The following is a 27,717-nucleotide window of genomic DNA, read 5'->3' as shown; positions in this document are numbered from 1 at the left end:
TCCCACCTAAAAGTTGGTATTAAAAAACATTTATTTTAGCATAGCATTTTGTGTTACAAAATTATTAACCACTGGATCCCTGCAAGACCTCTGTGACAAGGGGCCCTGTGTGAACTCTGAACCTTCATTTGGTTCGCCTTCCTGCATGGCATGGACCAATGTGTCCACAGGGCCACAGGGATGAGCCCACCAGAGTCTGTTACTGTCTACTGGTACCTGGCTCCCAGTTCACTGGGGATGAGGGTGGAGGGATCCTTGTAGGGAGATGGAAGGAGTGTGGTTATGAGAGCCAGGGTATAGACACCCTGTGCACTGCCTCAGGGGAAAAGGGAAAGAAGTGGGAAGCCCGTAGACCTAAAGCCAGGCTGAGGACCAGCCCTCCCTGCAGTGCCATGCTCTAGGAAACTGAACTTAGCCTTCCAGGTCCTTAGGAAGGTGTATCAGCCAGGAAGAAGGCCAGAACAGAAAGTTTTGTTGACATTTTATTAGATTGAAAAAAAAAAAAAGGAGCAAACCAACAAAACTTGGCAAAATATAGAACCAGGCAACATACATTAGACGCACTCGTAATACCTAGTAAGTATATAAAAATGTGTTCAACCTGGACAAAGTGTGATACAAATCAGTCAGTGAGACACTTTTTAGCTGCCTATTGGATTGGCAGTAATGAAAAGATTGAGAAAATGTAATATTGGAGTGAAGACACCTCACTCAGAATGGGGAAAAAATATTTGTAAACCATATATCTGATAAGGGACTTGTATTTAGAATATATAAAGAACTTAAAACTCACTAGTAAAAACATCACCCAAATGGTCAACTGTCATTGAGGGGGGTGTATGTGTGCTGTGTAACCAGCAAAAAGAAACACAGGAATACACACCATAATAAGTCTTACTAAATTCATTGGCTAAAGTACCTAGTAATAAAAGTACCTAGTAATAAGCAACACATAGTGAGGAAGAGAAGAGTCCCCAAGCTGCCACTTAGCCTCTGAGGAAGAGGAGGAAGAACGTAAAGGTGACCAACTGGCCAGAGGGGCAGCCTCGGGTGAGCCCCCAACCTGGGCGTGCTGCACATCTCCCCGACATTGTGGGGCACCCAGGTGAACAGCTGGTGCTGCACCCCTTCCTTCCTGAGGTTTTCTCCTCTATTTAGTCTCTCACTTGAACCTCACAAGATGCTACATTTCTAGCCTCTTCTCTGAAGAAAAATAGAGGTTAATTACAGCTTCCTATCAGATCTAGTAGTGAGGAGCCTGGCAGGCTGCACCCACGTGGTCACAAAAAGTCAAACACGACTGAGCGACTAATGCACACACACGTGAAATTTAATGAGGCCCCAAAGTACACGACTATGGTTTATGAACAGCACTCACCAAAAGTGTACTTGTTCTATAAAAGTGGCCTACTAGAGCTTCTAACCATATACTGCACTTAGAAAAAAATTACACTCTGGAAAATTGACACTCTGCTACAAACTGTGAATAAAATAAAGCCTTCTTTGCTCTACTTGAGTTATACCTTTATTAATTATTAAGGCCCAGTCTTCCAGTTTGCAGTGGAAGCAGAAATTCTCTAACCTCATTAGGCATTCGGGAAAACTAAAGGAGTTCACAAAGCCTCCGGGGATGATTCCCTCCATCTAAAGACTGGCTTTATCCATAAGGTGAAAATCACTGTTGACAAGTGAAAAGATGTCTATAACCTGCAATGCCATTGATATAACAAGAAAGATGTCCTCTTGAGGCACAGACACACTTTCTCTAAGATAAGAGCTCCAGAAAGCATAGGGCTTCCCTAGTGTCTCAGTGGTTAAAAAAAAAAAATCTGCCTGCAAATGCAGGAGACCTGGGTTTGATTCCTGGGTCAGAAAGAGCCCCTGGAGTGGGGCATGGCAACACACTCCAGTATTCTTGCCTGGAAATCCCATGGACAGAAGAGTCTAGTGATGTTACAGTCCATGGGGTCACAAAGAGTCTGGCATGGCTTAGCGACTAAACAACAAGCATCAGTTCAGTCACTTAGTCATGAACAACTCTTTGCAACCCCATGGACTGCAGCACGCCAAGCTTTCCTGTCTATCACCAGCTCCTGGAGCTTGCTCAAACTCATGTCCACAGAGTCGGTGATGCCATCCCACCATCTCATCCTCTCTTGTCCCCTTCTCCTCCTGCCTTCAGTCTTTCCCAGCATCAGAGTCTTTTCCAATGAGTCAGTTCTTTGCATCAGGTGGCTGAAGTATTGGAGTTTCAGCTTCAGCATCAGTTCTTCCAATGAATATTCAGGACTGATTTCGTTTAGGGTTGACTGGTTGGATCTCCTTGCAGTCCAACGGACTCTCACACTGTTGTGTGTCTTTTGCACACAACAGTTCAAAAGCATCGATTATTCGGCACTCAGCTTTCTTTGTGGTCAACTTTCACATCCATACATGACTACTATAAAGGCCATAGCTTTGACTAGACAGACCTTTGTCAGCAAAGTAATATCTCTGCTTTTTAATATACTGTCTAGGTTTTTCATACCTTTTCTTCCAAGGAACAAGGATCTTTTTTAATTTCATGGCTGCAGTGATTTTGGTGTCCAAGAAAATAAAGTCTGTCACTGTTTCCATTGTTCCCCCATGTATTTGCCATGAAGTGATAGGACCAGATGCCATGATCTTAGTTTTCTGAATGTTGAGTTTTAAGCCAGATTTTTCACTCATCAAGAGGGTCTTTAGTTCCTCTTTACTTTCTACCATTAGGGTAGTTATCATTTGCATATCTGAGGTTGTTGATATTTCTCCCAGCAATCTTGATTCCAGATTGAGCTTCATCCAGCCTGGAATTTCTCATGATGTACTCTGCCTAGAAATTAAATAAGCACGGTGACAATATACAGCCTTTACGTACTCCGTTCCCAATTTGGAACCACTCTGTTGTTCCATGTCCAGTTCTAACTGTTGCTTCTTGACCTGCATACAGATTTCTCAGGAGGCAGGTCAGGTGGTCTGGTATTCCCATCTCTTTAAGAATTTTCCACAGTTTGTTGTGATCCATACAGTGAAAGGCTTTGGTGTAGTGAATAAAGGAGAAGTAAATGTTTTTCTGGAACTTTCTTGCTTTGTTGATGATCCAGCAGATGTTGGCAATTTGATCTCTGGTTCCTCTGCCTTTTCTAATTCCAGCTTAAACATCTGGAAGTTCTCGGTTCACATACTGTTGAAGCCTGGATTGGAGAATTTTGAGCATTACTTTGCTAGCATGTGAGATGAGTGCAATTGTGTGGTAGTTTGAGCATTCTTTGGCCTTGCCTTTCTTTGGGATTGGAATGAAAACTGACCTTTTCCAGTCCTGTGGCCACTGCTGAGTTTTCCAAATTTGCTGGCATATTGAGTGCAGCACTTGCACAGCATCATCTTTTAGGACTTGAAACAGCTCAACTGGAATTCCATTACCTCCACTAGTTTTGTTCATAGTGATGCTTCCTAAGGCCCACCTGACTTCACATTCCAGGATGTCTGGCTCTAGGTGCGTGATCACACCATTGTGATTATCTGGGTCATTAAGATCTTTTTTGTATAGTTCTTCTGTGTATTCTTGCCACTTCTTAATATCTTCTGCTTCTGTTAGGTCCATACTGTTTCTGTCCTTTATTGTACCCAACTTTGCATGAAATGTTCTCTTGGTATCTCTAATTTTCTTGAAGAGATCTCTAGTCTTTCCCATTCTGTTGTTTTCCTCTATTTCTTTGCATTGATCACTGAGGATTGCTTTCTTATCTGTCCTTGCTAACAAGCATAGAGCCCAGTATTGACAAATCATCCTTCTATAAAAGGAGACAGGAATTCTGTTGTTGACTATCAGAAACATCCTTGCAAAAGGTACAAGGACACGATGCTGAACCGTCAGGGACACTGGCCCCCTCTCCAAAGATCAACCCCAAGAATGTAGAGAAGGAAAATTATGAGAAATCCTCTATAGGGGGAGTGCTTTAAACTGGCCAGTGCAGGGTATGGTGGCTTCAGCCTAAAACAGGAGGCAGCCCCAAATGGGACACATTAGCACTCTGGTTCTATTTCTCCTCTGCTGTTGTCTTGGAACAAATACTGCCCATTCCCATGCCTGAAGTGACTCAGATCCACTGGTGTGCTGGAGCTGGTACAGTGTTTCTCAATAGCCAACTGTTAAAGTGTCAGTAATTTTGCAAACTAGTTTTTAAACACAGCCATTGTTAAAAATTAAATTATACAAACTTACAATTAAATAAGTTATATTAAAAACAAAGGCAACACTCATGTTCATAACAGCATTATTTACAATAGCCAAAAGTAGAAACAACCCATGTAGCTATCAATAGTTTATGGATAAATAAAGCATGGTATATACATGCAATGGGATAGTATTCAGCCTTAAAAGGAAGGAAGTCCTGACACATCCTACATCATGAATGAACCTTGAGGACATTATGCTAGTGAAATAAGACAGACACAAAAAAGACAAATTCTATCTTTTCTACTTATGTGACATATACAGAGCAGTTGAAAAACCATCGAGCAGAATGGTGGTTTGCCAGGGCTCAAGGGGTAAGAGGAATGGGGAGTTGTTTAATGGGTATAGTGTTTCAGTTTTGCAAGGGAAAAATTCTGGGGACTGGTTACACAATAATGTGAATAAACTTAAAACTTACTGAACTATCCACTGAAAATGGTTAAAATAGTAAGTTTTCTGTTATGTGTATTTTATAGCAATTAAAAGTTTTACAATTTTTTTTTTTTTTTAGTTTTACAATTTTTTAAAAGCAAAGGTAATACAATCTCAATTTCCTGGTTTCATAATAGTTGATAGTTATGTAAGGTATTACCTTGGGGGAAATGGGTAACGGGTACACAGAACCCTCCTCTGATATTTTGCAACTTCTGTGAGTCTATAAATATTTTTAAAAGATTTTTTTAAACAATATATACTCAAAAGTCATCACTTCCTAATTATTATACTACAGTTTGCAATTATCTATATTCTTGAGATTATTTATAACTAGGTGGAAAACTCTAAATTTTATGCTACTGCACATCTCAGTTGGCAGCTTAAATCTGGCCCTGATTTTACACCATGAAAATCAGCAAACCCTACTGATCAGGGCTTCCCCCTATCAACCCCTAACTGGTTGTTACACCTTTACCAGCAGCCCATGGTCCAGGGGCCCTCATACGAAGTCCTAGGCTTTTAAGAGGATGAGACAAATAAGGGGACTAACAGACCTCAAGCAGTTGCTTAGAAACTTCAGAGTTGGAGAATTACAACCAAGTTAATAGTTAAATTAAGCTGTGATAGTTAATTCTGTGTGTCAACTTGATTGAGCTAAGGGATGCCCCAAAGAGCTGAAAAAAACATTATTTCAGGGTGCATCTGTGAGAGTGTTTCTGGGAGAGACTACCATTTGAATCAGAAGACTTAAGAAAGAAGACCCTTGCTCAGGAATGTGGGGTATCATTTTATCATATCATTTTTCAAGAATTCTCTCTCCTCCTCTCTCACTCTCTTCCTCTCTCTTTCCCCTCTCTGTCTACAGGAGCTCGGACTTCTGTCTTTTCCTGCCTTTGAGTGTTAGGCTATCAGAGCTCCTGGTTCTCCAGCCTTCGACATTGGATTTATACCAGTCTCCTCCTCGTTTCTTAGGCCTTTGCATGCAGACTGAATCATACAGCCAACCTCAGTGGTTCTTCAGCTGGCAAATGACAGATCGTGGGACTTCTCGGCCTCCATAACCATGGTGAGTCAATTCTTATATAAAATCTCCTCTTAATCTCTTTATCTACATATGTTCTATTGGCTCTGTTCCTCTGGATAATGATTAATACAGAGGCAAAAGAGAAAGACCTGACGAGCAGGTTTGTTTTGAGAGGTGAGGGGCGACTGATTGTGGGTTTTCTTGGCAGTGGATTTTCTCCTGCTTGGAGCTTTGTAGCCCAGGGCTCATCTACTCCCTACCCCCTGAGTTCACTGGCACTAAAGCAGTGTATCTGCCTGTCCCCTACTTCCTGCTTTTGGAGTGGAGATATCTTTTTAAAATTTTGGTTATGATGGGGCCTGTGGACAAACTTCCTAAAGTGGGAGATTCAGGAGAAATTTGGCTCTGAACAGGGATTATTTCTGAAATTCTGAAGAAAATATACACCTTCCATGAGAGCTTGCTGAAACCATAGCTATAGAAGGAACCCCAGTCCTGCTCAAGCATCTAGTCCCTCACTAAAACCAGTAGAAAAACAAACTTTAATAATTTTAAACTTTGGACTTTTAAGTCACAAGACCAAGAGATTTGATTTTGGATTTTAATTCCTTTATCCAAATTGTCTCTGGGCTTAAATTTATTAGACTTTCATTTCTCTCTGAGAATTTGATAACAAGAAAAGGCTAATATTCACATTATATATAGTTCCATATTTTTAGAGTTTTTATTATTAGAATACCTATTTTTATTCAGTCTTCTGCAGAACCTCTGATGTGCTATGTTGGCGATATAACTGGACATAGTTTGGCATGGAAATATAAAATCATTTTCAGCCTTTGAAATGAATTATCTTTAGTGTTGACTGATTAGTGTATTTTCTTACCCATTTCCTAGCCTTCTGGGATCAAAATCTACACTCCGACCAACAAACCCAGAATAGTGCCCCAAAGAGAAGTGGTTCGTTTGGGAAGAGCAGTTTATGAAAGGGCAACAAAACTGCGAACAGCCTATGGTTGATCACAGGCTTAATAATTCAGTCAGTGGGTTAGAAAAACAAAAAGCCGAGGAATATAGGAATGGAATTCCTTTCTTCTACTCCTGGCTTCCATGAGGAGGGCTTAGGTTGGAGTGATTTCTCTGATTGGTAAATCTGTAAAGAATAACCACTAAACCAAGTTCTCAGCTCTGCTGTTCTTCCTCTTACAAGCCAACTGCTCTCAGGAGGCTCACAGCCCCTGCTAACCCACCAAATCCCTTTACCCCTCTTCAGATTAATCTCCTTAATTGTGGGTTAAGTATTAGCAGGGACACATGGTTACAGACCTAGAGCCACATCCCCCAACCTCCTCTCTAACAATAATGAAGATGTGATAAAAATGTTGGCCTCTATATTTACTCTTTTGTTTTGTTTTCTCAGTTTGCCCAAAACTTGGGCAAGGAAAAGGGGTGTTAGTTATTTGGAATCCTCTAGGGAACTTAATGCAAAGTATTTCCTATCTGCCAAAGAGAAATGCTATTCATTAGGCTTTCAAGAGAGTAAATAACAAAAGCTATTATAGAATCATAAATACACCTCGTAATTGAATCTCGACACACTGGCTTGATGTTGAGAAGGGTTATGTCCTCCATTTAGCAAACATGAGCTTTCTCTGATAGCCATCTTCTTTCTCTGAAACATTTATAACATATTTGATGAAATAATAAACTGCAGAATATATCCTACATGCAGAATATGATTATTTCTAACAGAAAAAAAAAATCATCCTTTGTCTTCTGCCTAACCATAGTTAGTAGCAAACAAGTATTTGAATGAGACATTTCATGAACTTTAGAAAAGAAAATGCAACTCCTATATACTAATAATGTAGCATATTTTTTTAAATTCACAGCATTAACAAAAGTTCTGAGAAAGACCTTTTGAAGTGGAACATAATTTATTTTAATAACAAAAATCTGCTCCATTAAAGTTTTATTGAATGACTAAATGCAGTCCACCAAAAACCTTAATGCTCTCCTGAATCAAACCTGTGCTCTGTGGCCAAATATAAGGTGCTGTGATAAAATACAATCTTAAAAGGATAAACTCTTGCTCTCAAGAGTAACATTCTTATCAGTCTCATAGCTGGTGATGGCCTTTGAACTGTTTTATTTTTAGATGCTGCTGATGCTGTTCACAGAAGAGCAGATACATCATATAAAGAGGAAATAAGAGAAAGAAGAGTGATGGGATGTCTTTTTAATTTTAATTTTATTGGAGTGTAATTAATTTACAGTGTTGTGTTAGTTTTGGACATATAGTAAAGTTATTCAGTTATACATATACATATATTCATTCTTTTCAGAGTCTTTTCTCATATGGGTTATCACAGAATACTGAGTGAAGTTCCCAGTATTCCCAGTAGGTCCTTGTTGGTTCTCTCTCTTACATGTAGTAGCGTGTGTATGTTCATCCCAACCTCCTGCTTCATTCATCCCCACCGTGTTTCCCATTTGGTAACCCTAAGTTTATTTGTGATATCTGTAAGTCTATTTCTGTTTTGTAAATAAGTTCATTTGTATGCTTTTTAAATTAGACTCCACCTATGAATGATATCATATGATATTTGTCTTTGACTTACTTCACTTAGTATGATAATCTCTAGGTCCATCCATGAGCTTGCAAATGGCATTATTCCGTTCTTTTTATGGCTGAGTAATACTCCATTGCGTATGTGTACCACATCTTCTTCATCCATTCCTCTGTCAGTGGACATTTAGGTTGCTTCCATGCCTTGGCTTTTGTAAATAGTGCTGCAGTGAAATCACATGGTTTTTATTCTTCAGTCAATGTGGTATGTCATATGCATTGATTTGCAGATATTTAAGAATCCTTGCATCTCTGAAATAAAATTAAATCTCACTTGATCATGGCATATGATCTTTTAATGTATTGTTGTATTCAGTTTTCTAGTATTTTGTTGATTATTTTTATGTCTGTGTTCATCAGTGATATTGGCCTTTCATTTTCTTTTTTAGTGGTATCTTTGGTTTTGGTATCAGGATGATGGTGGCCCCATAGAAGGTCATTCTTTCTTTCTCAGATGTTCAGCAGTATTAGAAGCAATCACAACACCTCCACAATCCTGAATTCTGCTCACCCTTCGTATCTTCCTGTGGCGGTAGCACATGAAGTTCCAGTCTTGCCCTCATTTGACATAGTACAGGTGATCCATGGAATGTTTTAGCTATTTTAGTACTAGTTACCATGGGCTTCAATCCATTTTGTTAATGGTATCTGGATTCTCCTTGTCTTCATCTGAAAATTGGCCAAGTAACTAATCTCAAGTCTCCACCACCTCACCCCACCCTTCCTTGAGTATCTATTGCCTGCAACCATTCATGGTAAAAACTTCTCCAGCATTTAAATACATGTATCAGTTTTTAATGTCTAGCCCACAGATTACTGGTAAAACAGGCAAGAATCAAGAGAGCCTGTGCAGATAATACCACAGCCAAAAACAGAGCCAGAAAGGTAGTCTGTTGGGGCCCTGCTACTGCTGCCACTGAACACAGGACTGCAGCTTGCTCTGCTGTCATTCCTGCTATCTAATACTGGATCTAACAGTTGGCAGCACAAACACTGTTGCGTCTGCCAACTGGATGCTGCTGCCACCGACACCAGAAAGCAGTCTCCACTGTCTTTGTTTCTTTGTGTCATTAGTTTCAAATTCAAAATCTCAGGTGAATCCATCTGATTGGCAGAGCCTAAGTGAAAGGCTTGCATCCTAGCTGGCAGAGGAGCTAGAATACTAGATGTCTTTTCACTTGGGAGATAAGGAATCCCTTAAATCCAAAGGGAGTTCAAATGGTGAACATCAGAGATTACAAGTATCCATCACACGTTTGGGCTTCCCTGGTGGCTCAGAAGTTCAAGAATCCACCTACAATGCAGGAGATCCGGGTTTGATCCCTGGATCAGGAAGATCCCCTGAAGAAGGGAACGGCAACCCACTTCAGGATTCTTTCCTGAAGAATACCATGGACAGAAGAGCCTGGTGGGCTACAGTCCAGGGGGTCACAAAGAGTCAGATACAACTGAATAATTAACACTTTCACATTACTCATATAATTTCTGAGTAAATGCTGCAGGATGTAATAAGATGTACACAGTTTGGTTTTTATCAATAATATATTTAATACATAGAGCATAGTGCATATCTCATTGGTGGTGGCGTTCAGTTGCTAAAACCTGTCTGACTCTGTGACTCCATGGACTGTAGCATGCCAGGTCTCCCTGTCCCTCACCATCTCCCAGAATTCACCCAAGTTCATGTCCATTGAATCAGTGATGTCATCCAACCATCTCATCCTCTGTCATCTCCTCCTCCTGCCTTCAATCTCTCCCAGCATCAGGGCCTTTTCTGATGAGCCATCTCTTCACATCGGTAGCCAAAGTATTGGAGCTTCAGCATCAGTCCTTACAATGAATATTCAGGGTTGACTTCCCTTAAGATTGACTGGTTTGATCCTTTGCTGAAAGTCCAGCACCACAATTCTAAAGCAACAATTCTTAGGTGCTCAGCCTTCCTTATGGTCCAACTCTTCACATCCATACATGACAACTGGAAAGACCATAGCTTTGACTATACAGACCTTTGTCAACAAAGTGATGTCTCTGCTTTTTAATAACTGTCTAGATTTGTCATAGCCTTTCTTCCAAGAAGCAAGCGTCTTCTAATTTCATGGCTGCAGTCACCATATGCAGTGATTTTGGACCCCAAGAAGAGAAAATTTGTCACTGCTTCCACTTTTTCCCATTTGCCATGAAGTGATGAGACCAGATGCCATGATCTTAGTTTTCTGAAAGTTGAGTGTTAAGCCAGCTTTTTCACTCCTCTTTCACTTTCATCAAGAGGCTCTTTAGTTCCTCTTCACTTTCTACCATAGGGTAGTTATCATTTGCATATTGAGGTTGTTGATATTTCTCCCAGCAATCTTGATTCCAGCTTGTGCTTCATCCAGCCTGGCATTTCACATGATGTACTCTGCATAGACGTTAAATAAGCAGGGTGACAGTACACAGCCTTGACGTACTCCTTTTCCAATTTGGGACCAGTCCATTGTTCCATGTTCGGTTCTAACTGTTGCTTCTTGACCTGCATACAGGTTTCTCAGGAGGCAGGTAATGTGGTCTGGAGGAGCAACACCACGTCCAGGGAGCGGTGGCTGCACAGGCGCAGGAGGGCCGAGGGAGCTACTCCATGTTCAAGGTCAGGAGGGGCGACCATGAGGAGATACCCATTGTACAAGGTAAGGACCAGCACCTGCGCTTTGCTGGAGCAGCCGTGAAGAGGTATCCCACATCCGAGGTAAAAGAAACCCAAGTAAGACGGTAGGTGTTGCGAGAGGGCATCAGAAGGCAGACACACTGAAACCATATCACAGAAAACTAGTCAATCTATTCACGCTAGGACCACAGCCTTGTCTAACTCAATGAAACTAAGCCATGCCGTGTGGGGCCACCCAAGACAGGAGGGTCATGGTGGAGAGGTCTGACAGAATGTGGTCCACTGGAGAAGGGAATGGCAAACCACTTCAGTATTCTTGCCTTGAGAACCCCATGAACAGTATGAAAAGGCAAGATGATAGGATACTGAAAGAGGAACGCCCCAGGTCAGTAGGTGCCCGATATACGACTGGAGATCAGTGGAGAAATAACTCCAGAAAGAATGAAGGGATCGAGCCAAAGCAAAAACAATACCCAGTTGTGGATGTGACTGGTGATTGAAGCAAGGTCCAATGCTGTAAAGAGCAATATTGCATAGGAACATGGAATGTCAGGTCCATGAATCAAGGCAAACTGGAAGTGGTCAAACAGGAGATGGCAAGAGTGAACATAGACATTCTAGGAATCAGCGAACTAAAATGGACTGGAATGGGTGAATTTAACTCAGATGATCATTATATCGACTACTGTGGGCAGGAATCCCTTAGACGAAATGGAGTAGCCATCATGGTCAACAAAAGAGTCTCAAATGCAGTACTTGGATGCAATCTCAAAAACGACAGAAGGATCTCTGTTCGTTTCCAAGGCAAACCATTCAATATCATGGTAATCCAAGTCTATGCCCCAACCAGTAACGCTGAAGAAGCTGAAGTTGAATGGTTCTGTGAAGACCTACAAGACCTTTTAGAACTAACACCCAAAAAAGATGTCCTTTTCATTATAGGGGACTGGAATGCAAAAGTAGGAAGTCAAGAAACACCTGGGGTAACAGGCAAATTTGGCCTTGGAGTACAGAATGAAGCAGGGCAAAGGCTAATAGAGTTTTGCCAAGAGAATGCACTGGTCATAGCAAACACCCTCTACCAACAACACAAGAGAAGACTCTACACATGGACATCACCAGATGGTCAACACCAAAATCAGATTGATTATATTCTTCACAGCCAAAGATGGAGAAGCTCTATACAGTCAGCAAAAACAAGACCGGGAGTGGACTGTGGCTCAGATCATAAACTCCTTATTGCCAAATTCAGACTTAAATTGAAGAAAGTGGGGAAAACCACTAGACCGTTCAGGTATGACCTAAATCAAATCCCTTATGATTATACAGTGGACGTGAGAAATAGATTTAAGGCACTAGATCTGATAGACAGAGTGCCTGATGAACTATGGACGGAGGCTCATGACATTGTACAGGAGACAGGGATCAAGACCATCCCCATGGAAAAGAAATGCAAAAAAGCAAAATGGCTGTCTGAGGAGGACTTACAAGTAGCTGTGAAAAGAAGAGAAGCGAAAAGCAAAGGAGAAAAGGAAAGATATAAGCATCTGAATGCAGAGTTCCAAAGAATAGCAAGAAGAGATAAGAAAGCCTTCCTCAGTGATCAGTGCAAAGAAATAGAAGAAAACAATAGAATGGGAAAGACTAGAGATCTCTTCAAGAAAATTAGAGATACCAAGGGAACATTTCATGCAAAGATGGGCTCAATAAAGGACAGAAATGGTATGGACCTAACAGAAGCAGAAGATATTAAGAAGAGGTGGCAAGAATACACAGAACTGTACAAAAAAGAGCTTCACGACCCAGAAAATCATGATGGTGTGATCACTGACCTAGAGCCAGACATCCTGGAGTGTGAAATCAAGTGGGCCTTAGAAAGCATCACTATGAACAAAGCTAGTGGAGGTGATGGAATTCCAGTTGAGCTATTTCAAATCCTGAAAGATGATGCTGTGAAAGTGCTGCACTCAATATGCCAGCCAATTTGGAAAACTCAGCAGTGGCCACAGGACTGGAAAAGGTCAGTTTTCATGCCAGTCCCAAAGAAAGACAATGCCAAAGAATGCTCAAACGACCACACAATTGCACTCGTCTCACACGCTAGTAAAGTAATGCTCAAAATTCTCCAAGGCAGGCTTCAGCAATACATGAACCGTGAACTTCCAGATGTTCAAGCTGGTTTTAGAAAAGGCAGAGGAATCAGAGATCAAATTGCCAACATCTACTGGATGATCGGAAAATCAAGAGTTCCAGAAAAACATCTATTTCTGCTTTATTGACTGTGCCAAAGCCTTTGACTGTGTGGATCACAATAAACTGTGGAAAATTCTTCAAGAGATGGGAATACCAGACCACCTGACCTGCCTCTTGAGAAACCTATATGCAGGTGAGGAAGCAACAGTTAGAACTGGACATGGAACAACAGACTGGTTCCAAATAGGAAAAGGAGTACGTCAAGGCTGTATATTGTCACCCTGCTTATTTAACTTGTATGCAGAGTACATTATGAGAAACGCTGGACTGCAAGAAGCACAAGCTGGAATCAAGATTTCCGGGAGAAATATCAATAACCTCAGATATGCAGATGAACCACCCTTATGGCAGAAAGTGAAGAGGAACTAAAAAGCCTCTTGATTAAAGTACAAGAGGAGAGTGAAAAAGTTGGCTTAAAGCTCAACATTCAGGAAACGAAGATCATGGCATCTGGTCCCATCACTTCATATGAAATAGATGGGGAAACAGTGGAATCAGTGGCTGACTTTTTTGGGGGCTCCAAAATCACTGCAGATGGTGATTGCAGCCATGAAATTCAAAGACTCTTTCTCCTTGGAAGGAAAGTTATGGCCCACCTAGATAGCATGTTGAAAAGCAGAGATATTACTTTGACAACAAAGGTCCGCCTAGTCAAGGCTATAGTTTTTCCAGTGGTCATGTATAGATGTGAGAGTTGGACTGTGAAGGAAGCTGAGAGCCGAATAATTGATGCTTTTGAACTGTGGTTTTGGAGAAGACTCTTGACAGTCCCTTGGACTGCAAGATCCAACCAGTGCATCCTAAAGGAGATCAGCCCTGGGTGTTCATTGGAAGGACTGATGCTGAAGCTGAAACTCCAATACTTTGGCCACCTCATGCAAAGAGTTGACTCATTGGAAAAGACTCTGATACTAGGAGGGATTGGGGGCAGGAGGAGAAGGGGAGGACAGAAGATGAGATGGCTGGATGGCATCACCGACTCGATGGACATGAGTTTGAGTAAACTCCGGGAGTTGGTGACGGACAGGGAAGCCTGGTGTGCTGTGATCATGAGGTCGGAGAGTTTTACACGACTGAACTGAACTGAACTGATTCCCATCCCTTTAAGGTTTGCAGTTTGTTGTGATTAACACTATCAAAGGCTTTTGTGCACTCAATGAAGCAGATGTTTTCTGAAATTCTCTTGCTTTTTCTATGATTCAACAGGCTTGGCAATTTGACCTCTGGTTTCTCTTCCTTTTCAAAATCTAGCTTGTACATTTGGAAGTTCTTGATTCATGTACTGTTGAAGCCTAGCTTGAAAGATTTGGGGCATTATTACATTTTAAAATTTTGTATTTTTATTTATTTGGGGCCGCACTGGGTATCTGTAGTATGTGGGTTTTCTCTAGTTCCGGGGGGGTGGGGGGCTCCTCTCTAGTTGCAGTACACAGGCTTGTCATTGTGGTGGTTTCTCTTGTTGCAGAGCATGGTTTACAGGCACCTGGGCTTTGGTAGCTGTGGTACATCAGTTTAGTTGTTCCACTGCATGTGGGATCTTCCCAGACCAGGGATTGAACCTGTGTCCCCTGCACTAGCAGGTGGATTTTTAACCACTGGGCCACCAGGGAAGTCCCATTGTTATTACCTTTTTTACAGTGGCACAAGTCCCTCCAAAACTCCTCCCCTGCCCCAGACCTTCCCTCATAAAATAAGTCATAAAAATACATAAAGCTATACAGTATCAGGGGAAATTTTTTCTTTTTTAATAAATCCTTTAAAAATGTGAACTAAATTAAAATTTGATAAACTTTGTATTTTAAATACCATAAACAAAGTAAAAATGACAGAAAATAAATTCCCTTGTAAGATATACAGCCAGTATCTCTAATCTACCCCCCCAAATTTTTTTAAATCACCAATAAATTAAAAAATTTGGAAGAAAAAATTTGCAATAAAATGTGTCAACATCTACTAAAATGGTCTTGGGGATTAAAAATGGAAGGAACTTATAAAGAAAATGAGCAAAGAGACAAAAGCAGATATGGAATATTAAATAAATTTTAGAAACTGGAAAGTGCCTATGTGAAGGAAAGCAGAGAAGCAAAGCCATCTGGCCCGTACAACCCCAGAAAGGCTAGGGTACATGGCAAGACCAAAAATAAGTGTCAGTCTGCCTAAGATCTCAGACCCTGAGATTTACCTACCTCAATTCTACATAGTCAGATTCATGCAAAACTTAAAAATATTTTTGCTAGTGTGCACGTACACATTCAAAACAATGAGTTTTCAATTTGGAGAATTAATTCTAAATAATATATTTTCAAAGTCTTTATAATAAATACTCAGTGTTAGGGTAATAAGGAAACACTACTGTATGCCTTCATATGACCATCAAAGTTTCTGTGAGAAACTTACTTTCATCCCTTCCGAATTATCTCCAATAGTCCAGGGAAAACATGTGAGCTGGACACCAAGCATTTCTAGTGCCACAACTGTCACTTTCTAGATCAATCACATCACTTCCTTTGTTCTTAGGAAGAAAAAAAAAATTGGATTATAAAATCTTCCCCTGGACTGATATTTTACTCTAAAAAGCATATTTCAAAGATGAAGCTAAATTTATGACATTTTTAAACTTGTCTTCAAACATCAGTCACACCATTATAACCACATACATAATGCTGAGTCCTCCTTGGGGAGAAAAAATAAAACCTTCCCAGGTATGAACTCTACCTTCAAACATTCCAACAAACATATTTTTAAGAGTAAGTCAAATACAGAATTCAGGCCATGCAACAATGTCTTTTATTACGTATGGGTTTTTAAAATTATTTTTGCAATACCTCCATACACAGGCAAAAAAAAAAAAACAACTTGTTTAGCATATTGGAACTTGCAAACCTGATCATAGAAAAGGCAAAATTATCCCTATAGCACACTTAACCAGGAGGCCAGTTCATCTGCCGACCTCCAAGAACATGGAGATGAACATGATAGACAGACTGGCCCCCATCTGAACCTTCATTCACCACCATTCGATAGCCCTTCTTCAGGCCCAGATCAGCAGCACATTTCTTGCCAACAATCATCAAATGCCCAAGAAGCTGTGGGAAAAAAAAAAAAAGTTTCTTAAGCACTAGTAATTTATAGCTTTATAGTTTCTTGTCATCATGTAACAAACTACCAAGTTGAAAAATTTTAAAGCTACTAAATTGAAACAGACTTTGAGCAAGTATTTGGAAACATTTTTAAATCCTAATATAATACTATTAGGTATTTATTAATTACTAATTTCAATAAACAAATTATAGACATAAATCTGCTCAATTAAAACAATTTTAAGATCATACTCCGAGTGGTATTTAAGTTTTCTTATAAAGCAGACACCTTGCTTGCTTGTTATGGGGGCATATTATCAGTTGGGACAGATTTGGTTATGCTGTGGTAACAAACCACCCAAAAACCTGGTTTACATCAAAGATACATTTCTTTTGTTCACTCCATGTTGATCACAAGTCAACCAGGCTCTATATTCCAGATCTTTTTCACTTTGAAACCCAAGTTGATGGAACAGTCTCTATATGATCACAGTGGCAGAGATTGGAGAGAATATGGCAGACCAGGTATTAACTTCTTTTCAGAAGACATGTATCACTTCTGCTTGTACTTATTGGTCAAATTAAGTCATATGACCAGGCCCAACATCAATGAGGCCAGAAGTATAATGCACCCCTACATAGAAGAGTGAGCAGTTATGAACAAGTATATCATCTACCACAAAGAGCACTAAGAAAAATTTTAATTGAGGCCTGTACATCCTGGTAAAATCAAATTAATTTTCTTTCCTTTAATGGCATTAATACAAGAGCCAATGAACTCTCTCCTATATGATACACTATTTCTTATTAAGGAAAAATGAGTCTCACCAACTAATCCTTACTTAGAATCCTTTTTGTTTAAGAATTTGTGGTGATGGATGTTAACGAGACTTGCTGTGATAATTTTGTTGTATATACATAAATCAATATGTTGTATACCTAAATCTAATATAATGTTATATGTCAATTACATCTCACTTAAAAAATCACACTATTTATACATTGCATTGAAGCCCTAATGATTTTCCATTTTTCCTCAGTATGCCCTTAGGAAAACAAAAATGTGACATAACCTTAAGGGTGATATTTAGTCTCCCAATCTAAAAAGCAAAAAAAAAATTAATAATGTTAGTAAATGTACTTACACTTTCATCATCATCTTCTGCTGCAGAAATCTGAGATATATATTTCTTGGGTATCACCAGAAAATGTGTTGGTGCTTGAGGGGAAATGTCATGGAAAGCAAGACACTGGAAAAAAGGGGGAAACAAGTCAAAATTTCCATATATAGTCTTACAGCCTAAATTTATCATTTTCACACTAACCCCATGGGAGAAACACTGGGGTTCCCCAGTGGTAGGAGATCACAAGTGGACACAATACTTTTCATGGAACTTTTCATGGAACTGACAGTCTAATGGGAAGACTGACTTTAAACACATAAAGGTATACTTAACCAAAGATTCCACATGTTATAAAATACAACACACAAGTTACAAAGGAAAAGTAACAAGTGCAATAAATGATTATCACAGAAAAACCTAATTTTGATTGGGTGGTCAAGGGCAACCATTCTGAGCTAGCTACATTTTAACCAAGATCCAAAGGTTGAGAAGCCATTAGGCATGCTAGTCATTGTCTATTATTCCAATATATTCTCATGCAACTCTTCCTGCTCAAGTCACACTCCACCTCTCTCCACCCTCAGGGCTTTCTCAACTGATTTTCTCTCTATTGCAAAGATCCTCTTTTTCCATAACCCCAACTTTGTCTAACTTAAACTACTATTCATTCCTCAGCTACCAGCATATACATAATTTCTAAAGGAATTTTTTTTTAATTTTGAATTTCATATTTTTTACTTAAGTATAGTTTTGGGGGGCTTTCCTGATAGCTTAGTTGGTAAAGAATCCACCTGCAATGCAGGAGACCCTGGTTCAATTCCTGAGTCAGGAAGATCTGCTGGAGAAGGGATGGGCTACCCACTCCAGTATCCTTAGGCTTCCCTTGTGGCTCAGCTGACAAAAACCCGCCTGCAATGCGGGAGCTGCTGCTGCTGCTGCTAAGTCACTTCAATCGTGTCCGACTCTGTGTGACCCCATAGACGGCAGCCCACCAGGCTCCGCCGTCCCTGGGATTCTCCAGGCAAGAACACTGGAGTGGAAATGCAGGAGACCTGGGTTCAATTCCTGGGTTGGGAAGATCCTCTGGAGAAGGGAATGGCTACCCACTCTAGTATTCTGGCCTGGAGTAGTCCATGGACCTATAGTCCGTGGGGTCACAAAGAGTCGGACAGGACTGAGCGACTTTCACTTTCACAGTTGATTTATAGTGTTGTGCCAGTCTCTGCTGGATGGCAAAATGATTCAGCTATACACATACACATTCTTTTCTTAATATTCTTTTCCATTATAGTTTATCCCAGGATACTGGATATAGTTCTCTGTGCTATACAGAGTAGGACCTCGTTTATCCATTCTAAATGTAATAGTTTGCATCTACAAATCCCAAACTCCCATTCCACCCCCTCTCCCCTCTCCTCCTCGGCAACCGTAAGTCTGGATCTCTGTGTCTGTGAGTCTTATTTCTGTTTTGTAGACAGGTTCATTCGTGCCATATTTTAGATTTCACATATAAGCGACATCATATCGTATTTGTCTTTCTCTGACTTAATTCACTTAATATGATAATTTCTAGTTGCATCCATGTTGCTGCAAATGGCATTATTTCACTCTTTAATGGATGAATAGAATTCCATTGTATATACGTGTACCACATCTTCTTTATCCATTCATCTGTTGATGGACATTTAGGTTGTTTCCCTATCTTGGCTACTGTGAATAATTTTGCTATGAACACAGGGATGTATTTATCTTTTTGAATTATGGTTTTGTCTAGGTATATGCCCAGGAGTGGGATTGCTGGATCATATGGTAATTCCATTTTTAGTTTTCTGAGAAACCTCCATACTGTTTTCCATATCGCCGTACTAACTTACATTCCCACTAACAGTCTAAGACAGTTCCCCTTTCCCCATACCTTCTCCACCATTTTTCACAGACTTTTTAATGACAGTCATTCTGATTCATTACAGTTTTGATTCGCATTTTTTAAATAATTAATGATGTTGAGCATCTTTTCACGTGCCTACTGGCCATCTGTATGTCTTTGGAGAAATGTCCATTAAGGTCTTCTGCCATTTTTTGATTGGGGTATTTTCTGTTGTTGAGTTGTATGAGCTATTCGTATATTTTGGAAATTAAGCCCTTGTCATTTGCATAGTTTGCAAATATCTTCTCCCAGTCATAGGTTGTCTTTTTTATAGTTCCTTTGCTATGCAAAAGCTTGTAAATTTGATTAGGTTCCATTTGTTTATTTTTTTATTATTTATTTAAATGGCTGTGCTCACTCAGTCGTGTCCAACTCTTCACGACCCCGTGGACTGTAGCCTACCAGGCTCCTCCGTCCATGGGGTTCTCCAGGCAAGAGTACTGGAGTGGTTTGCCATTTCCTTCTCCAGGAGATCTTCCCAACCCAGGGATCGAACCCAGGTCTCCCGCATCGCAGGCAGATGCTTTACCATCTGAGCCACCAGGGAAGCTCAATGAGCTATTCGTATATTTTGGAAATTAAGCCCCTGTCAGTTAAATAGTTTGCAAATATCTTCTCCCAGTCATAGGTTGTCTTTTTTATGGTTCCTTTGCTATGCAAAAGCTTGTAAATCTGATTAGGTTCCATTTGTTTGTTTATTATTTATTTATATGGCTGTGCTGGGTCTTTGCTGCTGCATGCAGGATCTTTAGTTGTGGCATGCAAACTCTTAGTTGCAGCATGTGGGATCTGTTTTGTGTGTGCTTAGTCACTCAGTCGTGTCTGACTCTGTGACCCCACGGGCCTCATGGACTATAGCCCACCAGGCCCCTCTGTCCATGAGGATTCTCCAGGCAAGAATACTGGAATGGGTTTCCATGCCCTTCTCCAGAGGATCTTCCCAACCCTGGGATCAAACCCAGGTCTCCTGCAATGCAAGCAGATTCTTTACCATCTGAGCCATCAGGGAAGCCCATTCCCAATTAGGGATCAAACCCAGGCTCCCTACATTGTGAGTGCAAAGTCTTAAACCACTGTACCTGTTTATTATTTTTATTTCTATTGCCTTGGGAGACTGACCTAAGAAAACATTGGTATGATTTATGTCAGAGAATTTTACCTATGTTCTCTTCTAGGAGTTTTATGGCATCATGTCTTAGGTTTAAGTCTTTTAAGATATTTTGAGTTTATTTTTGACTACGGTGTGAGGGGGTGTGGTCACCTTCATTGATTTACATGCAGCTGTCCAACTTTCCCACAGAGTCAGACACGACTGAAGTGACTTAGCAGCAGCAGCAGCAGTCCAACTTTCCCAGCACCACTCAAAGGAAATCTTTTGATTCTAGTGCCCCACTTCTAGAGGTTAGGAGCCCTAGTTGTGTAATTTCCTGGTTTTTTTCCTTTATGGCAGTGATCACTTTTATAATGAGAAATTTACTGATTATCTAATGTTAATTTCTTCCCACTTTACTCAACTACTTAGGAAATATATCTATTTTGTAGAAATGAAGAGGATAGGTAACATTTAGACTAATTACATACCCCTTGAATAGTTTTGAATCTTGTTCTCTAGTGAAGGCAGAAGCTTCTTAATAGAACCTTTTCCTGCTAACTGTCTCCGGGTAATTATACTTGGTGCTCTGTACAAATATGCTGTATCATGACTGCTTCCTGCTGTTTATACTGTTGGAACTCAGATGGTTCAAAAGTCAGTATGTCAACGATCACTTATTAAAAGCAACTAAAAGTATTTTTGGAGAAGGCAATGCCCACTCCAGTACTCTTGCCTGGAAAATCCCATGGACCGAGGAGCCTGGTAGGCTGCAGTCCATGGGGTCGCTAAGAGTCAGACACGACTGAGAGACTTCACTTTGACTTTTCACTTTCATGCACTGGAGAAGGAAATGGCAACCCACTCGTGTTCTTGCCTGGAGAATCCCAGGGACGGGGGAGCCTGGTGGGCTGCCGTCTATGGGGTCGCACAGAATCGGACATGACTGAAGCGACCTAGCAGCAGCAGCAGCAAAAGTATTTTTAAAGAAATACACATTTTCTAAAACAAAAGAATTTCCCTAACAGATAAAAAGGGTAAATAAATTCACCTCGAGGAATTAAAACTTAGGTGTTTCCTTATAGTCTATATTTCATAGTGAATTTATTAAAAAGTTACAAAATTTTTATCTAAATCAGCCATCCTGTCCCGCTTTATCTGAGATCCAAAATATAACCTCCCACTAAATATTTTACACAAGATGTCTCCAAGTCAAATGAACTCGGCCTTTCTAAAACCATTTCAACCTACAGTGAGGTCAAGAAGAACGACACTCTTAATCTTTTGGCATAAAACTACTTCCTGTAAAATACTGAAGGAATACTGATCAGTATTCCTTCCTGGGAGGGGCTAAAGGAAAGCAAATCCCAGAAGCAGGTTCACTCTTGGGAGTTCGAGGCCCGAGAAGAGGGGGGAAAGCAGAGTGGGGGTCAAGGGGTGGCCGTCGGTGAGCGTCCCTCGCGGAGGCCCAGGGCGTCTGCGCCGCCCCCAGGCCGTGCGCCCCCGGCCTCTACCGCAATGCGGCGGGGAGAGGCGCCCGGAAACGCCCGGGCAGGCCGGCTGTGAGCGGGAGATCGCGGAGATTGGGCCCGAGTCAGGGTGCGATCGGGTTTCTCCCTGTCAGGCAGAGCGCTGGCGAGATTGTCAGATTCCTTAACAGTTGAAGTACGAGGTAACCCGGGAGCCGGCGGGCGCCCAAGCCGAGGACCCGGAGCGCCCCCCACCCCTCCACACACACACGCGCGTGCGCCCAGACCCCGCGGTGCGGGCCCGCGAGCGCCCGGCGGCCTGGCCCGCGCCCCGGGCTGATAACGCGTAACCGGAGCGCCGGCACGCGCCGGCCGGCCACCTCGGAGCGACCGCGGCCCTGCCCGCTGGCTGGGGGCCCGAGGCCGAGGCCGCAGGAGAGGGCCCCGTGTCTTCCCTTCTCCCCGGCGCCCGCCGACCCTTCCCATCCCTCCCCTCCACGGGAAACCCGCGTGTCCACAGGCGCCTGCCCCGTCTCAGCCCACGAGCGACGCGGCGCCCGGAGCCTACCTGGTCATCCTCATAAATGATTTTGGCTGGGATTTCCTTGCGAATGATCTTCCCGAAGATCGTGTCGCCGCCAGGCCGGGCGACCTGAGCCTTGGCGATCTCATCTGCCATCTCTGCCTCCCTCCCGTGCGTCCGGCCGGGGAGAAGGTCGGAAGGAGGGAGGAGCCGGGGGCGCGGGCAGAGGGCGGGAGCCAGTCGACAAGCTTGCGCAGGGACACGCCACTAGCACGCCCCAGTAACTCGTGCACATGCGCACTGGCGACTTGCGCTCGGGTGTTGCTTTGCGCGCCGGAGCTCTAGGGGAACCCGGGACCGAGACCCAGCCAAAGAGAGATTCTCGATGACAGGACCCAGCAATCGGCACCAAGGTCGTTTTTCTTTCTTCCTTTCTTGTCTCTCGAGGAGCGTAGTTACTGCAGAAAGCCCCTCGCTTGTCTTATGGACGCTTGTAGGAAAAATTGGATACTGTAACTGAAAAGATTTGAAACCTAAGCAGTACTGGCCGTTTTTGCGGGCAGAGACACCGTGATACTTGGTTTCTCAGCTACATAGGTCTTAGCTTCAGCAAGTAAGCCCCCTGCGTTAATTTTCTTTTTCTAGCAATTTTTCTTTCTTTTCTTTTCTTTCTTTTCTTTCAAGCAAGTCTAGCAACCTTGACTGCACGTTACAGTTACCTGGGTAGCATGTAAAAAAATCTCTGAACTTCGTCACACCCCAGACCAGTTAAATCAAACTCTGGAGGCATCAGTAGTTTGTAAACCTCCCGTGGTGGTGGTGGTGGTGGTTTAGTCACGAAGTCTTGTCCGACTCTTGTGACCCCATGGACTTAGCCCACCAGGCTCCATGGGATTCTCCAGGTAAGAATACTGGAGTAGGTTGTCAATACCTTCTCCAGGGGATCTTCCCCAACCAGAGATGGAACCCGGCTCTCCTGCATTGCAGGCAGATTCTTTACAGATTGAGCCACTAGGGAAGCCAAACCTCCGTGGACTGTTCTGCAAAGAATTATTCCCAGCAGTAATCAACATAATGTAAGATGCCCCACCGTAAAGGAGCAACACCTTTCCTAAGCCCCACATACCCCTCCATATCTTTGCTCCTTTTAAGAAGAGTTTTCTATATATTGTGTCTATGCTGCTGCTGCTGCTAAGTCGCTTCAGTTGTGTCCGACTCTGTGCGACCCCAGACACGGCAGCCCACCAGGCTCCCCTGTCCCTGGGATTCTCCAGGCAAGAACACTGGAGTGGGTTGCCATTTCCTTCTCCAATGCATGAAAGGGAAAAGTGAAAGTGAAGTCGCTCAGTTATGTCCGACTCTTAGCGACCCCATGGACTGCAGCCTACCAGGCTCCTCCGTCCATGGAATTTTCCAGGCAAAGAGTACTGGAGTGGGGTGCCATTGCCTTCTCTATTGTGTCTATAGTTCTTTATTAAAATTATTTGCCTTTTATCGAGATCACTAAGGAACTCCACTTACAACATCCTATTCAGTTCAGTCACTCGGTCATGTCTGACTCTTTGCGACCCCATGGACTGCAGCATGCCAGGCCTCCCATCACCAACTCCCAGAGCTTCCTCAAACTCATGTCCATAGAGTTGGTGATGCCGTCCAACCATTTCATCCTCTGTTGTTCCCTTCTCCTCCTGCCTTCAATCTTTTCCAGCATCAGGGTCTTTTCCAATGAGTAAATTCTTTGCATCAGGTGGCCAAAGTATTGGAGTTTCAGCTTCAGAATCAGCCCTTCCAATGAATATTCAGGACTGAATTGCTTTAGGATGGACTGGTTGGAACTCCTTGCAGTCCAAGGGATTCTCAAGAGTCTTCTCCAATACCACAGTTCAAAAGCATCAATTCTTCAGCATTCAGCTTTCTTTAGAGTCCAACTCTCACATCCATAGATGACTACTGGAAAAGCCATAGCTTTGACTATATGGACCTTTGTTGGCACAGTAATCTCTCAACTTTTTAATATGCTGTCTATTTTGGTCATCGTTTTTCTTCCAAGGAGCAAGTGTCTTTTAATTTCACGGCTGCAGTGATTTTGGAGCCCCCAAAAATAAAGTCAGTCACTGTTTCTGTTATTTCCCCATCTATTTGCCATGAAGTGATGGGACCAGATGCCATGATCTTAATTTTTTGAATGTTGAGTTTTAAGCCAACTTTTTCACTCTCCTCTTTCACTTTCATCAACAGGCTCTCTAGTTCTTCGCTTTCTCCTATAAGGGTGGTGTCATCTGCATATCTGAAGTTATTGATATTTCTTCCGGCAATCTTGATTCCAGTTTGTGCTTCATCCAGCCTAGCATTTTGCGTGATGCACTCTCCATATAAGTTAAATAAGCACGGTGACAATATACAGCCTTGACGTACTCCTTTTCCAATTTGGTTTCACGCAACATCCTATAGGCAATTCCAGTTGCCATTATACTTGACCTCTTGGCAACATTTGCCTCTGTGACCATTCCTTCTTTTCAGCAACAGCCTTTACTCTCCTACCTCTCTGGATGCTATTTTCCCTTCATAGTGAGCCCTCTGTTCCAGGCCTCTCAGTGTGGATTCCACTCCTGGCCCTCTTCTCTAGCTAACACCTAATTTCCAAGTGTCCATATTATGAAAAATTACACCTTTACCACTTTGCCCTGGTGAAATTATTGATGGTGGCCCTCTTTAATCACAAAAGTGTCTCATTTGGTATTTTTGGTATCAAAGACATTCCTGGAACAATTTGTGAAATCTAAATAATGTGTACAAATTAGGAAACAGTTTTGAAAATCTTGTTAATTTCCCCACAAACATCCAGCAAAATTATCAAAATCAGTTGATCTGGGGTGGAGCCCTGTAATTTATTAGCAGGTTTCTAACAGTTTCCAGGTGATACAGTTGCTTCTAGCCTGGGAACTACACTTTGAGAACCACTGATGCCAGAGAATGTCTTTTTTTTCTGTCGGAAAGACACCTACTGAAGTGTTTAGGAGTAGAGGGATATGGTGTGTGCAATTCACTGTTTAAACAGTAAAGTGAAAGCATTAGTTGTTTGCTGCTGCTGCTGCTGCTAAGTCGCTTCAGTCGTGTCCGACTCTGTGCGACCCCATAGACGGCAGCCCACCAGGCTCCCCCGTCCCTGGGATTCTCCAGGTAAGAATACTGGAGTAGGTTGCCATTTCCTTCTCCAATGCATGAAAGTGAAAAGTTAAAGTGAAGTCGCTCAGTTATGTCTGACTCTTAGCGACCTCATGGACTGCAGCCTTCCAGGGTCCTCTGTCCATGGGATTTTCCAGGCAAGAGTACTGGAGTTGCTTAGTCATGTCCAATTCTTTTCGACCCCGTGGGCTGTATTCCCCGAGGCTCCTCTGTCCATGGAATTCTCCAGGCAAGAATACTGGAGTGGGTTGCCATTCCCTTCTTCAGGGGTCACACAGTAAAGACATCCTCAAAAATGTCAAGATACAGATAAGTAGAAGAGGATAAAGCAACTATTGTAAAATGTTAACATTAGGGAAAACTGAGTGAAAGGTGTTTGTACATTCTATCATTCCTGCAACTTTATGACCGAAATTGTCAAACATTGAAAAGAGTTTGTATGGGTTGGCGTAATAAATATTATGGTCATCTTTCACTAAATCAGAGGCTTTATCATCTACAGAGTAATGACTGTCTATATTTATCTCCCAACCTCTTAATTCCAGATTGGTGTATGAAGCATATTTATGCCTACTCACTACCTTCAGTAGGATGTCTACCAAGCACTTCAAATTTATTTTTATTCCCTCCACAACAATCTAAAAACCTATTCCAGCAGCCTTCTGCCTCTACTGTAGTACCATTCACCAGATTGCTCAAGCCAAAATCCTTGAAGTCATCAACTCTTCTTTGTGGATTTTCAACACAGGTGAATCTAATCACTTCTCACCTCCCCTTCTCACCAGGTCACTACCATATCTTGCCTGGAGTACTTCAAGAGCCTCCTGGTTTGCCTATTTGCTTCTACTATAGTCCATTTGCTATATACTACCCAAAATGATTTTTATATAATATAAATTATGATGTTAGTCTCCTGCCAGTAAGGCATTTCACCATAGAATTAAATATAAAGTCCTTAACTTGGCTAATAAGCTCTTAAGTGATCAGGCCCATCGCTGCTTCTCCTACTTTATTTCCTTCCATTTCATCCTTATTGATAAGCTTCACCCAAACTGGTATGGTAGGCACATGATTTCCATGTTTTAATCCCTGGAGCCTGTGAAAATGTTACTTTACATGGTAGAGGGGATGTGCAGATACAATTAAATTAAAGGTATTCAGGTGGGGAGATTCCTCAGTTATCCAGATGGGCCAAATATAATCACAGGGACGCCTTTAAATAAAAGAAGGATACAGGAGAGTGAGACTCAGACAAGGAGATTTGATGATGGAAGCAGGTGTGAGAGTCAAAGATTGAAGATGCTCTGCTGTTGGCACTGAAGATGGAAGGGGCCACAAGCCAGTAACATTCTGGAAGTCAGAGGTCCAAATTGGATTTCACTGGGCTTAAAATCTTGGTGTCCACAGGGCTGCATTCCTTCTAAAGTCTCTAGGGAAGAATGGTTCTCTTGCCTTTTCTGGCTTCTAGAGGCCACCTGCATCCATCTTCCACTTCCTCCATCTTCCAAGACCACAGGGGAACATCTGCAAACCTCTCCCTGACTCTGCTTCCTGCTTCCACTTACAAGTATCCTTGTGATTATTACGTTGTGCCCATCAGAAAACCCAGGATAAACTTCCCCATCTTAGCACATTATCGACTGGGGATTTTTGCAGAAACTAACTTAACGCCTGTAGCCAGCGATTTATTATGTAAGTGAATACTGAAACACTCCAGTCAGTAATGTTCGGGTAACAAAAGGTGTCATAATATATCTCTGGTCAATAAGTTGTGAAAATACTTAATCACATCTTCAAAGTCCATTTTGTCATGCATGGTAATAATATATTCAGAAGTTCCTAGGATTTAAAGAGGGACATCTTTTGGAGGCCATTATCCTGCCTACCACATAGTTCTATGACTTCATATAATGAACATGTTGGAATTTCTTATTCAGTTCTGGGTCCTACACTTTGAGATGCCAGCAAACCAGGACGTATTCCCAGAACAAGCAGAATAGTCACCTCATTTATGGAACAGTTCAAGGAACCATACAGATTTACTGAAGAGAAGAGAAGCTTGAAATGAATTGATTTGGGCACTA

The 27,717-nt window shown here is 41.9% G+C and overlaps 2 protein-coding genes across 13 annotated transcripts in view; one reads left to right on the top strand and one right to left on the bottom strand.

The window, feature by feature from the left end:
* LYRM7 (LYR motif containing 7) overlaps window positions 1–27,717 on the top strand; it is a 248,132-nt gene that overhangs the window by 197,691 nt on the left and 22,724 nt on the right. For 4 of the 12 annotated variants that reach the window (XR_015166912.1, XM_086410463.1, XM_086410462.1 and 1 more), the window contains exon 1: window positions 22,867–26,381. Coding sequence is in view for 8 of the 12 variants with exons in the window: in XM_086410463.1 (XP_086266589.1) it covers window positions 26,073–26,381 (309 nt within the window). In the remaining 4 variants the exon portion in view is untranslated. The other 8 variants (XR_015166913.1, XM_086410460.1, XR_015166911.1 and 5 more) reach the window with 6 other exon arrangements.
* HINT1 (histidine triad nucleotide binding protein 1) lies at window positions 15,999–22,653 on the bottom strand. The gene is made up of 3 exons (XM_086410472.1): window positions 22,493–22,653; window positions 17,460–17,564; window positions 15,999–16,320 (listed from the first exon to the last, which is right to left on the bottom strand). The coding sequence occupies exons 1-3, from the start codon at window positions 22,601–22,603 to the stop codon at window positions 16,156–16,158; spliced, it is 381 nt and encodes a 126-aa protein (XP_086266598.1). The 5' UTR covers window positions 22,604–22,653; the 3' UTR covers window positions 15,999–16,155.

The sequence above is a fragment of the Bos grunniens genome, chromosome 7, assembly GCF_055505025.1.
Source record: "Bos grunniens cultivar Pamir isolate PY7600 chromosome 7, Bosgru_T2T1.0, whole genome shotgun sequence".
NCBI classification, from domain to species: Eukaryota; Metazoa; Chordata; class Mammalia; order Artiodactyla; family Bovidae; genus Bos; species Bos grunniens.
Note: the sequence above shows the minus strand (reverse complement) of the source record. Positions and strands in the feature narration are given on the sequence as shown.

Coding starts and splice junctions, on each gene's coding strand:
- HINT1 (XM_086410472.1), bottom strand. CDS start 22,603: ATGGCAGATGAGATCGCCAAGGCTCAGGTCGCCCGGCCTGGCGGCGAC. Junction 17,565..22,492: donor TCATTTATGAGGATGACCAG/GTAGGCTCCGGG, acceptor CCTTTTTTCCAG/TGTCTTGCTTTCCATGACAT. Junction 16,321..17,459: donor CAGAAGATGATGATGAAAGT/GTAAGTACATTT, acceptor TTTTTCCCACAG/CTTCTTGGGCATTTGATGAT.